Source organism: Carassius gibelio, chromosome A12, assembly GCF_023724105.1.
Source record: "Carassius gibelio isolate Cgi1373 ecotype wild population from Czech Republic chromosome A12, carGib1.2-hapl.c, whole genome shotgun sequence".
Classification (NCBI taxonomy): domain Eukaryota; kingdom Metazoa; phylum Chordata; class Actinopteri; order Cypriniformes; family Cyprinidae; genus Carassius; species Carassius gibelio.
Window position 1 is genome coordinate 10641505 of NC_068382.1, and position 14493 is coordinate 10655997.

Consider the following 14493-nt stretch of genomic DNA (forward strand, 5'->3'; position numbering starts at 1 on the left):
CAAGAACGAATCCCGATTAATACCCAAAGCCAGCCTCGAGATGCTGGTCCCCTTAATAGAGTATTTCGATGCATGGAAAAATCTCACAAATATTTCTCCTTGGGCTCTGCGCACCATTCAAAGGGGGTACAGACTACAGTTCGGTTCCCGCCCACCAAAGTTCAATGGGGTGGTCTGGACTGTAGTCAACCAAGAGCAGAGTTGGGTGTTGGAGCATGAAGTAAACTCTCTGCTGGTAAAGGAGGCTATAGAACGTATTCCTCCTCCAGACAGGGAGTCCGGGTTCTACAGCCGCTACTTCTTAGTTCCCGAGATGGATAATAATAATAATAATAATAAGTTTATTTTATATAGCGCCTTTCTCAGACCCAAGGTCGCTTTACATAGAAATAGAATAACAAACATAATAACAGAATAAACAGATTAACATTACATAGGAAACATAAGAATTAGTGATACAAACAGTAATACAACAAAACATACAGTAAATGGATTATAAATTGTATGAGGAGAAGTGATCATTAAACAGAAATGTCTTGAGATGCGTTTTGAAGAAAGGAAGAGATGAACAGTTACGAAGAGGTTGTGGGGATGGGGGGGTTGCGTCCAATAATAGATCTCAGGCACTTGAATCGGTCTCTGAGGAGATTCAGGTTCAAGATGCTCACTATTCCCATCATCGTGAACCAAATTCAATCCAAGGATTGGTCTGTCACGATAGAGCTGAAGGACGCATACTTCCACATTTCCATCCTTCCATCTCACAGGAAGTTCCTGAGGTTCGCCTTCGGGGGCGAGGCGTACCAATATCGGGTTCTTCCGTTTGGCCTAGCTCTCTCCCCTTTGCACATTTACAAAATGTATGGATGCAGCTCTAGCACCGCTGAGGCTTCAGGGTCTCAGGGTTCTCAATTATATCGATGACTGGCTGATTCTAGCCCAGTCACAAGAGCTGGCAGTCGGCATCGAGATGTTGTCCTTGCCCATATTCAGAGCCTGGGATTGAGACTCAACACGAAAAAGAGCATGTTGGCACCAGCCCAGAGAACCACGTTACTGGGAGTGATGTGGGATTCGGTCTTGATGCGGGCACAATTGTCTCCTGCATGGATCGAATCCATCCTGGCCACGGTGACCAGGATAAAGCTAGGCCAGGCCATCACTGTAAAACATTTCCAGAGAGTGTTAGGTCTCATGGCAGCAGCATCCAATATCATTCCATTCGGTCTTCTGCAGGCTCCCTCACAGGCTGGGGCGCGGTCATGGACGGACGCTTTTCGAGAGGTCCATGACAGGACCATCATTCCTCCTGGCATTAAACTTCCTGGACATGTTGGCAGTGTTCCGAGCTCTGAGGAGCTTCCTGCCGGATCTCAAGGGTCATCACATCCTTGTGAGGACGGACAATATGTCTGTGGTGGCCTACATAAACCATCAAGGGGGTCTGAGGTCTCGCCCTCTATTCAGACTGGCGCATCAGATCCTATTGTGGTCCCAGGGCCAATTGTTGTCTCTCAGAGCAACATATATCCCAGGGAATCAGAGAGCAGACATCCTGTCGAGGCAGGGGCTGAGGCCCGGGGAATGGAGACTCCATCCCGAGGTGGTGGAGTCCATATGTCAGAGGTTCGGCCCAGTGGAAGTGGATTTATTCGCGTCGAGAGAGACGACTCACTGTCCACTGTGGTTCTCCCTCACACATCCAGCCCCACTGGGGTTGGATGCCATGGTACAGACGTGGCCGAGGCTGCACTCTGCCCTGCTCCCGGGAGTTCTAGAGAGGGTTCGTCGCAACGGCATCAGTTTATTATTGGTAGCCCCATTGTGGCCGGCCCGATTATGGTTCTCAGACATAATATTACTCCTAAACGGCCCTCCATGGGAGCTTCCCATCAGGAGGGACCTGCTGACACAGGCAGAGGGCTCAATTCTTCACCCTCGGCCCGAACTATGGAAACTGTGGGTCTGGCCCCTGAGGGGGCACAGTACCGAGAGGTCGGCCTGTCAGCAGGAGTAGTGGAGACCATACTCAGCTCTAGAGCTCCCTACACGAGGAAATTGTACGGCCTAAAATGGAATGTTTTCACCGTTTGGTGCAGAGAGCGTGAGGTGGACCCAGTTACTTGCCCAGTGGCTTCAGTGCTGGAGTTCCTCCAAGATGCCGTCTAATGTGGCATGGCCTACGGTTCTGCAGGCTTTTCATCCTCCACCTCACATGATGGTGGATGAGGAGAGACTTCACTTGCCTGTCAGGGCTTTGAAAATATATATCCAGAGCTGTTTCGGGTCGCCCAGGAAGGGGCTTCCTGCTTCCAAACAGACCATTAGCAACTGGATTGTCCAAGCTATATCTATGGGCTTCCAGGTGCGCAATTTGCCTTCACCTCTGGCCGTGAGGGCTCATTCTACTAGAGGCATGGTGTCCTCTAGAGCCCTCCTCTCAGAGGCCCCCATCCAGGAGGTCTGCGATGCAGCAGGATGGGCCACCCCTCACACTTTTATTAGATTTTACAGCTTGGACATTCCATCGACACCTGGCACCCTTGTGCTCTCGTCCTAAGTGTGCCTGTGCGCAGCTTCACACCAGGACATGCAGGGCTCGTTGTGGCATAGTGGGTACTCGCTCCCCCAAAGTGTCGTTCGACGCAGTTCAATATTCCCTCAAAGGGGAACGTCTCGGGTTTCGACTGTAACCTTTGTTCCCCGAGAAGGGGAACGAGAACTGCGTCTCGTCGCCACTCCTCCCCCTGCCTGGGAGCGCTTGCTTTATCACAAAAGCTATCGCTGTTGTGTGCCGGCGTCCTTTTTATAGCTTCCGTGTATGCAGTCACACATTACGTCATGACGCAACACCAATCAAGATTGGCTCAGTTTCAGTCAGACTTCAGAGGCGCTACGCTGATAGGCTCCCCCTCAAAGTGTCGTTCGACGCAGTTCTCTTTCCCCTTCTCAGGGAACAAGGGTTACAATCGTAACCCGAGACGTTTTCTCTGAGGATCTGGAGAAGAGGACTTCTGAAAACATGCTTTTAATTATCCTTCATACCATTTAACAGTCCTTAATTATGAGGTGGAACTATCTTTGTAGAAATGCTGGCTTGTGCAGCTACAGAAATCACTCCTGGGAAAGAATTGTACTTTAAAAATGTAAAATTGAAAATTGGCCCAAATCTTACATGAAACCTCGTTTACTCTCTGAGCAACAATTAATGTTTCCACATAACATCATGTTGCTCCGTTCTACATAACAATGAAAAGTGACGCACTTTCTGTCAACAAACTAACTGAAGAATCTTTATTTGTAAATCATCATCCTTTGTCTCCTAACCTGAATCTAATGATGAATAATCAGCAGCAGCAGAAGAGAAGAGGTCATGACCTTTCCCAGCATCAGACTAGCGACTGCTGATGTTCCTCTGAGAAGACGGACACACTTCTATCATCCTGCACAGTCACACAAATACAGAACAGAAATGGAGTTTTTAATTTAATTTATAAAAAATGCATATACCCACTGAAGCTGGACAACATCTAGCACTTATTTCTCCTTGTGAAGCATACTATCCGTGAGACTCTTTCAGTCGCTTCAACAGAATAAAATAATATTAACAGGCAAGGAGACAACCTCAACACAAAGTTATCAAACACAACCAAAGACATCTGGAATATAAAATCAAAAACAACGGGGAGGACAGGAAATGTCACAAACAGAAGGTAAGTGCAGTAATGATCCCAACTGTATAAAATATCATTTAGCATTTTCTTCTTACATCTTCTGCAGTCAGATACAGCACATTTTCTCAACACGTTCATGCAAGCTGATATATTTTAACTAAGTACAAATGGAAATATATCTATCTGTTGGGTTATTGGTTAAAATATTTATAAAAAAGAGGATGTGAGTAAACATCATTTTGATTTGATGTAGTAGCAAATAATGCAAACCCTCAATAGTGTTTCTTTTCTGAAAAAAATAAATAAAAAATGAAGTACATTCATTTCCATGACCACGAGTCCACATCTTTAAAAATGAAAATAAATTGGAAAAAAGCCAAGTGACCTCACGTCAGCGTTGTCTGTTTAGTTGAGTATTTGTGCCTCGGGAAACACAAATAAAATCCTAAAGTACACATACGACAAAATACTGCATATCTACTGAAGACTGCATTCGGTAGCTGGATATGAAGCTAGCTGCCACGATCTACAGGAAAACCTCCCCACATCTCCTTCACCGAGAGAAGACACGAGTGAAGATGAAGCGGAAGAAGCGCGTTCACATTATAAGAGCGAATCAGTGTTCAGTGATGTTCAGCCAGTCTTCTGACAGGAACAGGACAACCACATAACACACACCCACACCCCCCAACCACACACACACACACACACACACACACATTCTCTCTCTCACACAGACACACACACCTCACACACCTCTCTCTCACACACACACACACACACACACACTCTCTCTCTCTCTCTCACACACACACACACCTCACTCACACACACACACACCCTCTCTCTCTCACACACACACACACACCTCACTCTCTCTCTCTCTCTCACACACACACGCTCTCACTCTCTCACACACACACTCTCACTTTCACACACACATACACACGCACACCCTCTCTCTCTCACACACCTCACTCTCTCTCTCTCACACACACTCTCTCTCTCTCTCTCTCACACACACACACTCTCTCTCTCTCTCTCACACACACACCTCACTCTCTCTCACACACACACTCACTCTCTCTCTCTCTCTCTCTCTCTCACACACACACACACACACACACTCACCCTCTCTCTCTCTCTCTCACACACACACACACTCTCTCTCTCTCTCTCACACACACACACTCTCTCTCTCTCTCTCTCACACACACACACTCTCTCTCTCTCTCTCTCTCTCTCTCTCTCTCTCACACACACACACACACCCTCTCTCTCTCTCTCTCTCTCACACACACACACACACACACACTCTCTCTCTCTCTCTCTCTCTCTCTCTCTCTCACACACACACACACTCTCTCTCTCTCACACACACACACACACACTGGCCGGTCGTCTGTCTCTGAGCTCACAGTGACCTCCTCCTCCGCTGTGTTACTCTCACTCATGACTCCAGTAGATTATATTCATGTAACAGTCCTTCTCTCTCTTTCTTCCTCCACCTCGTGTTTCTCTCACCATTGCCCTGATTCCAATCACTGTTTTGGACCTAGGTCTCGTGAACAGGTGACGGGGGGGAACAATAAATGGGTTGAGGTCAAAGGTCGTGACCCTAGTCAGTGGTGTTCTGCTGGTCTCTCTCCGCTGTGATGGGGACGTCTTCAGTCTTGGCTCTTTTGGTGTTGTGCTCCGCTGGGTCTCCGTTCTGTCGTTTGGTCGGGAGACACGCCGAGGCCAGGATGTGCAGAGGACTCGCTGAAAAACACCACAACATCACGTCAACGACATTCCCTCAGTCTGTAGTAACACTAGGGCTGGGTAATATATAGATATTAATCGATTCTTAAATCCCCGGAGGAGATTAGTGTAGGCTTGTTTTCAGTTAGTAAACGTTGAAGGGCACTTCACATCCAATAAATCAAAATAAACACTGTGCTTTCGCACTTTTAATATGAAAAAGTCTCAGGTTTCAATTTATGTCCATTGTATTGCAGTATTCAAACAGTAAATGTTGTTTTGGTGCAGTTTAATGTGGAGTGATCGCAGAGGCACACGTGAACTAATCATCTCCTGCACATTAATACCAGCTTCGGCACAAAATAAACATAAATACACATACAAAGAGAAGTTAAAAGAAAGAGTACTACTTTACAATCCCTGTCTAATATAATCGCTCTGACGTTAATATAAAGTCTTGTAAACAATTCATGGAACGTCATATTCTCAGAAACTAATTGTAGAGAGGGACATTTTGATAAATATATGCGCCATAAAACATATCTATTATACATTTTACTGTTCTTCGATGTTTAATTTATGTTTAATTAATAATAATAATAATTCTTTACATTTATATAGCGCTTTTCTAGACACTCAAAGCGCTTTACATAGACAGGGGGTATCTCCTCATCCACCACCAGTGTGCAGCATCCACCTGATGATGCGACGGCAGCCATAGTGCGCCAGAACGCCCACCACACTCCAGCTTACTGGTGGAGAGGAGACAGAGTGATGAAACCAATCAGTGGATCTGGGGATTGTTAGGAGGCCATGATGGTCAGAGGCCAATGGGTGAATCTGGCCAGGATGCCGAGGTCACACCTCTACTCTTTCCGAAAGACATCCTGGGATTTTTAATGACCACAGAGAGTCAGGACCTCGGTTTAACGTCTCATCCGAAGGACGGTGCTTGTTGACAGTATAGTGTCCCCATCACTACACTGGGGCGCTAGTACCCACACAGACCACAGGGTGAGCGCCCCCTGCTGGCCTCACTAGCACCTCTTCCAGCAGCAACCTCGTTTTCTCAGGAGGTCTCCCATCCAGGTACTGACCAGATCAGCCCTGCTTAGCTTCAGTGGGCAACCGGTCTTGGGCTCCAGGGTGATATGGCTGTTTGAATAAATCCATGTTGTTATGACAGCCACAATTATGTTTATATTTATAAAAGTTGAATTGAAGTGGATATATTATGTACTTGTAACTTTATAATTTTAAAAACTTAATTTGGTGTAATTTAAGGGTGCTTTCACACTAGCACTTTTGGTGCACACCCGGGTTCAATTGATGTCAGAGTTCGGTTCGTTTGGATGATGTGAACGCTGTCTTCTGTACTCGGATGCGCACCAGCGAACCTTACCAGAGTCTGCTTAAAAACGGTGGTCTGGGGTATGCTTCATGTGAACTCTGTTACGGTTCGCTGCTCATGTGAACGCAATCACCAACAAAACGAACAGTTCAAAAACGTAATACATACCAGTGCAGAGAGTAATGTTGTGCATTTGCCGCCTTCTCCTGTGCGGTCGTTACCAAGCAACGGAGTAAACAGCAGCTGGCTTGACGACGCGAGCGAACCGCGGCTCGGACTCAAATATTATAATGAACACAGTCCAGCGGGGGGAGGGGGGGGGCAACCGAACTCGGGTTCAGACCAGGCAAGTGAACCAAGTCTGAAAGCACCCTTAATGAATTTGAACCTTCAATATTAATGTAGTACCAACTAACTCAAGTATATTATACAGAATTAGTTTAGAGATTAACTTCCTGCAGAAAACTACTGTACCTGAGACAGGTCCAAAATTATCGAATATTGTAGTGAAAACCCAGCCTTAAAAACACAAAAATGTGCTGACAGTGGAAGTCTGTGCTGTTATAGCCCCATAACCATATGTGGACCAGAAGCAAACCTGACCTAACCCTAACTAACCCTAACACTAACTAAACTAAACCTGACCTAACCTAACCCTAACTAAACTAAGCTAAGCCTGACCTGACCCTAAACACCAGGGCCAGCATCTCATATGTGTAAAGCAGAGGCTCTTCATCCTGGTCCCGGAGACCTCTGCCCTGCACACGTGTCATGTCTCTTATTTAACACCTGACTGAGATCATCAGCTCGTTAGGAGACACTCATCAAAACCACAGGAAGAGGAGCCTGCAACCTTTAGCCCAAAAAGTGTCCCGCAGGGAAGGAGACCAGAGGAGCCTCTCATGACCCAAATAAGCGTTACTCTAATTCTAATGATAATCACTAACGACCCTCACATCTCCCGATAATGAGACAATCTCTGAACAGAGTCAGATCCGGCCGAACCAGGACACAAGATCACAGATGTCTCTAATGAAATATAATAGTGCTGCTCAATTGCAGTAAAAGTCATAATTACAATTAACACGGAGATCATGATTATATAACAGAATTACTCACTAATGTTGGAAACACCACAAAATTATTCAGCTTTAAAGAAGTGTTTGCATATCTTTTTAACAGTGATTTCCTGGAACGTTAGATACAACTGAAACAAAAAACATTTAAATCAACAAACTTGAATCCAAGCTCTGATAAACACGTTTGTTATTATAAAGTGAATACGGAGTGATAACTGGACAACCCTGAGGTTGGTTCCTGACCTGTGACCCCATGCGTCCCGTTCTGAGCGATGGGCTTCACGGGCAGCTGGTGCTGACCCACAGGAGACGTCTGAAGAACTGGAGAGCTGGTGCTGACCGCAGGAACCGGCTCCACTTTCACTGAAACAAGCAGAATCAACAGCATTAACCAGAGCAATGATCCCTCTGATGATATCCAGAGAGTCTCGTTATCACGAAATAAACCCCTTATGGCTGGATATACATCATAACACGGCTGCGTGCTACACAAGAGAAAAATCACTGATTACACACTCTTTGAATAAATAAACAGACACCTGGACAAGATATACTGATTTTACACAAAAAGGTTTCAAATCGTACCTTACAGACTCCAAAACAATCGTCCTGGCAACAAGACAAAGATACTGCAATATTACAGTACTATTCGTACTTTTATAATTTAACACAATCCCAAACAGAGATGGAGTCTGCACTGAGACACGACACACGCTGCAGATGCTCTCATGATCTGGACCCAGTCGTTATCAGCGGACCAATCAGAATCAATTATTCCAGAGTGCCTCGTTATCAGCGGACCAATCAGAATCAAGTATTCCAGAGAGCCTCGTTATCAGCGGACCAATCAGAATCAAGTATTCCAGAGAGCCTCGTTATCAGCGGACCAATCAGAATCAATTATTCCAGAGAGCCTCGTTATCAGCGGACCAATCAGGATCAATTATTCCAGAGAGCCTCGTTATCAGCGGACCAATCAGAATCAAGTATTCCAGAGAGCCTCGTTATCAGCGGACCAATCAGAATCAATTATTCCAGAGATCATCTAGTAGTGATAGTGTTCCTGTAGCTCAACTGGTAGAGCACTGCGCTAGCAAGCAAGTAAGCGCAAGGTTGGGGGTTCGATTCCCCGGGAACACATGATATGTAAACATTGATAGCCTGAATGCACTGTAAGTCGCTTTGGATAAAAGCGTCTGCTAAATGCATAAATTCAAATTTTTAATTTAAATCTCCTGATGTTCAGTCCTCACCTCGGAGCTCCTGGTGCTCTCCGTTCCCCTGCGGCTCTGCTCTAGTGAAGCTGGACGGAGCGAGCGCTGGCTCTGTCCCGTGTGCGGCTGCGGTCAGAGCGGTCACCGCAGGGATCACATGCAGCGTCTGAAGCACGGGCTGCTGGGACATGTGAGTGGACAGCGGAGAGGTCACGGCGTAGGTCACAGGTTTGATGGTCTGTGCGAGCTGCCGCTGAACTGTGATGAGAACCGGTTGGGTGTCGAGAGGTGAACCTGTGTGGGAACATATGTTTGGTGAAAATGACCATCAGTGGGCTAACAGCTGACCGGTGACCTGCTCCAGAACAGATTCGCTGAGAAACATCCTTCCCAGGAATATAAAGGATGATACAGGTTTATAAGCTCAGTTATACTTTGAGTGAACAACAGTAAACGTGGCCCAGGTGTTGTCTTCAAATTAAATAACTGGCAAAAAAGGGAAGAAAACACCATGCGTTAAACACTTTAAACACATCACAGCTTCCATAATTTATTAATGTATTTCTGTGACTTTTCCAGGCATTTGTGATAACTGCATAAGAATGCTTCACAATCGATTTGATTCAGCAGTGAATCAATCAGGCTGAAATTGTAACTTATACTCAATAACAAATGTCCAATAGCAGTCTTAATTTGAGCAGAGGTCCAGCTTTAACTCGTGACTGAAGGATGATCTTACCAGCGGTCTTCTGAATGACGGTCAGTTTGGGCTGAACGGCAGGAGCAGGCTCCGGATCCACAGGAACAGGTGATCCTTCTCTTGATAAACTGTCTGGAGTCTGAACGCCGCTGGAGTGAGCCGACAGTGCTCCGGTGTGGTTCGGAGAGGCTGGAGCGCTCCTGAGAAATCACATGAATCAACTCGAGTCACACGGTTCCACACTAACATCTATCAGAGCCCACGAATAGACCACGAACCTGTTTTAGTAATAGTCACGCCGGGGAAGATAAATAAAGGAACAGTGTACCTAATTAAGGGGCCGTTCACATATCGCACCTAAAAACGCGTGGAAAACGCTAGGCGCGCCGCTTTCTCCTTCTTTCCAAAGCGCTCGGGCAGAAGCGCTCCTGAGGCGTCTGCCGTTGCTAAGCAACCATGACGCGCTCTCTCCATGAAGACACGGAAATTTCAGCAAAGGATAAATGGATTTGCAGGACTAAAAATCGCTTGCAGTAGCTCTGCTACTAAATTTATTTCAAAATGGCAATCCATTACCAGCTATGAACAGCTGTTCCTTCATCTTGGCTGAGTTTTCAACATTGTTACGGGAAAGGATGAAGCTGATTGGTTAGTTCTTGTCACATGACCCGCGATGCGCTTGCGGCATTCTGAAAAGTTGAGATGTTTTTAACTCGATGCGGTGCGGACGCGGCTGGAAAAAACGGGCTTCCATTATGAGCGTGCATGCCGCGCGCCTACATTGAGAATAACGAACTTGCACACGCAAAAGACACGACATGTGAACGGCCCCTAAAGATATTTCAGAACATGAATGATCACCTGGATGAGAGCGGTCCGAGGGGGGTCCTGAAGCACGGCACGCCGCGAGGCCTGCGCTTACGAAACGCTTGTTCCATGAGCTTCGCTTCAGACGAGGGGTCTATCCTCCAGAAAGAGCCTTTGCCCGGCTCCTCTTGAGATCGAGCCACTTTGAGAAAATAGCGGTTTAAGGACAGATTGTGACGAATCGAGTTCTGGGAGAGAAAAAAGCAGCAAAAAGGTTAACAGTTCGGCAACTGCTTTAAGCTGCAAATTTAATTTAATTTGACAATGTTAACGATGAAGCAGATTATAAACGAGACGATGTGCACATCTACGTCACACAGCGGGTTCAGGTTTATTGAGATACACCAGAGTTTGCTTCGTCTGTCCTGTCTTTCAATAACAACACGGAGGCAGCATGTAATGTGTAACCCCTGTTTCACACCGCAAGCGTGAGCATCCATGTTAATCAATGAGTGCACTCACACCGGGACCAGGAGCGTCACGTGAACAGCAGTGAAGCGGGGGTTTCGGCGTCAGGTCTATTTTTGCTGTGCTGCTCACGCTCAATTAAAGTGAAAGTACACTTTTGATGGAAAAATAAATATGACTTTACACAAAACTTGTTCAAAATGCACAGAATAAGCATGCCAAGAGTTTTAACAACAACGACAATGTCTAGTGTATTAACAATTATGCCAGAAAAGAAAATTAAGTATAAAAAATATCTATTTACCTATTTAAACTTTTTAATTAATCGTTTTGGGTGAAAGTATGGTGTATTGTTATAAAAACAAATGTTGAAAGAATCATACCCATTGTTTGAAATGGTTATATTTTCTGCTGAACACACTTTGCAGCCGCTGCTGATGCTGTACTTATACGCTTCCAGTGTGAATACTCACAAGAGTCTGCTGCTGCAGTGACGGTGTAGTTGCGCGGACGCTTGCAGTGTGAAACAGGGGTAATACACACTGAAATGTGCCACACAAACTGTAAAAGTCAGACTGAAACAAGCAACAGCCTTGTTTTGTAAAGTTGAGATCGTTCAGGAGGATCTGCGGAGCGGCAGGTGATCAGAGTTTCATTTCAAAAACACAAAGAAAACCCTCAGATTACCTCTGTAGATATTCTCCATAATTTGCAAAGCTACTAACAAAAGCATGGTACAAAAAAAAGGTAAGGTAATAATAATAAAGTCTGGGTCTGCTGGATTCAGTGAGTACAAATACAACAGCTCCACAACGAAGACGAAATGCATTACGTGACTCTAAACTGTAGACGCTGCACTAAGAGAAGAGCTGATGGACACTCACTTGCCAGCCCTTGTCTGCGCTCCTGTAATACGGATAGTTCTTCGTGATGTGGGTATATATTCCATTCAGTGTTAGCTGCTTGTCGGGTGCCATTGTGATGGCCTGAACAATAAGCTGAGCATACGAGTACGGAGGCTTGGAGTCATCCTGCGAAAAACAAGAAAAGAGCATCGTGCAGATTACTGCATCAAATCAGTTTCAGAACAGAGACAAACGAGACATCACTGCTCTATACATCAGTGCTAACGTTTAAAATCCTGTACTTTTGGACTGTCTCCTCCAGACGCTTCCTTGTCATTTTCAGATTGGGAGTTTTCATTGAGATCAGCTGGGAGTCCACGGCCGATCCTATAGCTGGACAGTCCTGCTCCTCGGGGACTCGACGGACAGGAGTTAGCAGCGCTGAACAAAATCACAAATAGAAAAAAAAAAAAGCATGATAGAGGCGTTCGTATCCTCGGACAGACGTCAGTGAGCTGAAGCGGTGCGCTCACCTGATGGTACCTGTGGGGGACGGCAGCGGGCTCATCAGGTGCGAGATGTTGTCTGGGATGCTGATGGTCAGCGGAGAGATCTGGGCTTTCACCGGAGACTCCGGCGCGCTCCTGCGCTCGCTCTTCTCACTATACAAGGCTGTGAACGTGATTTTGATAGTGGTGCTGGGAAAGCGTAAAGTGCACCTACAAAACAGAGAGAAGAGTTTGGATTTCAACCACTTATGCACTGATGTTTATGGACCAGCATACTGAAAATATATACACAGATAAAACAACACAACACTGAAGGAAAGCGGATTACACCACAAACTCATTTAATGAGCACAAACCGAGCCGAACATCTGCCCTCTTTATCACATCACACTTCAGACATGAAGAAGTGCTTAGCTGTGAACTAGGTGCCATTAATCATAATCTTTATTTTTTGAGGTGAATAAAAGAAAAGTATAAAAACAATAAAACACTTGTTTAGCAAATAGTTAAGAATAACAACGCTGCGCTCACTCGAGCTGAAATAACCTTCAGTGTCGCTAATGACGCGAGCGTTAGACGCGACGCTAATGTCGCGGTTGTCATAATCAACACGTGCTGCTCGCCGAACAAAACAAACCCCGCGAGCGCGCGGCGCAGACTCTTACGCGCGCGGCAGCTGCAGAGGAGGAGCCCCGCGTCTCTGAAACACGCCGTCCACGAACACCCCGTTTTTGCCGAGGCATCGAAGGTAGAAATCTCCGCTTCCCGTTCCGTCCTCGCCGGCGGAGAAAATCTCCAGGTGTCTCCGTGAAATGAAGCTTGAATGGCCCATGCTCACGTCCACGGAGCCTTGTGAGGAATTCCGTCCGACGGTGACCGAGCGCTTCTTCATCAGATACTCGAACTCTCGGCCCTCGAGCCGCGCGACGACCGACCCTGACATCCCGCTCACCGCCATCTTTATCACTGCTCTTGACGGGGACTGGAGACTGTGAGATTGAATGAGCAGACGGCAGATCGTCGGTCGGGTGGCCTGCTTGTACAATTTAGTGGGGGATCGAATCAAAGGATGAGAAATAAACACGAAGTGACCTGCCAGTCCGAGGACAGCGGCTCCAGCCCACAGCCGCGACACAGAGAACGAGCACACGATCAACTCTACCAAACAAACGCTGGGGGCGGGGCCGAGCTGATTGACAGCGCCAGCATCCAATGGCTCTGCGACTCGGGAAAAGAAAAACGGACTCCGCCAATCAGCAGTCAGGTGAACAAGCATGGAGTGCTGGGGGTTGGTTGCACCGTGTGTGGTCTGACACGCATGTAATTGATGTGTTACAAGAGAAGGACCGGCGAAGCTACAGCGTTTACACAGAGATGCTGTCGTTTGATCGCACCATGGGCACAAAATAGCACACTACGGCTGTGCTTTTACAGAGGAGCAGAATTCACGGCGATATGAGGATCCACTCTTCTTCCACCGGACTTCGGTTGCCTTGGCAGTAATCGTGTGTGTAATCACGCTTTTGGGAACCAAAGCTGTTCGTAACGCATTATTTTAGTCAAGTCAAGTCACCTTTATTTATATAGCGCTTTAAACAAAATACATTGAGTCAAAGCAACTGAACAACATTCATTAGGAAAACAGTGTGTCAATAATGCAAAATGATAGTTAAAGGCAGTTCATCATTGAATTCAGTGATGTCATCTCTGTTCAGTTAAAGGGGGGGGGGGTGAAATGCTCGTTTTCACTCAATATCCTGTTAATCTTGAGTATCTATATATATATATATATATATATATATATATATATATATATATATATATATATATATATATATATAAAATATATTAGTCTGAATGAATGAATATAATATACAAGTTTCACTTTTTGAATGGAATTAGTGAAATCAGCTTTTTGATGATATTCTAATTATTTGACCTGCACCTGTCATTTAAAAGTCTGTAAAAGTGATTTTGTGCTTCTTTGGGATGGCAAAATAAAGTGATATTCACTTGCAGAACCCAAGCTTCTAGAGGCACGTAAGTCTGAAGTAATGAATTTAGGTAAAGGGATGCAGAGCCAGTGGTGGTGTTGTATGCGAA

General features: G+C 45.8%; 1 protein-coding gene across 3 annotated transcripts; it reads right to left on the bottom strand.

The window, feature by feature from the left end:
- Positions 1 to 3265: 3265 nt before the first annotated feature.
- Positions 3266 to 13949, bottom strand: LOC128025713 (forkhead box protein K2). Of its 3 annotated transcripts, none has more exons than XR_008186208.1 (10): positions 13056 to 13949; positions 12415 to 12600; positions 12184 to 12322; positions 11921 to 12067; positions 10623 to 10816; positions 9801 to 9961; positions 9101 to 9355; positions 8091 to 8210; positions 5199 to 5435; positions 3266 to 3443 (listed from the first exon to the last, which is right to left on the bottom strand). XR_008186208.1 is itself a non-coding variant. In XM_052612228.1 (9 exons), exons 1-9 carry the CDS (start codon positions 13664 to 13666, stop codon positions 5293 to 5295), a joined length of 1956 nt encoding a protein of 651 aa, XP_052468188.1. In that variant the 5' UTR covers positions 13667 to 13949; the 3' UTR covers positions 3465 to 5292. The 3 variants fall into 3 exon arrangements, 1 of the variants encoding a protein (XP_052468188.1); XR_008186207.1 differs by lacking the exon at positions 3266 to 3443 and adding an exon at positions 3465 to 4493 and having other exon boundaries at positions 5066 to 5435; XM_052612228.1 differs by lacking the exon at positions 3266 to 3443 and having other exon boundaries at positions 3465 to 5435.
- Positions 13950 to 14493: the final 544 nt, after the last annotated feature.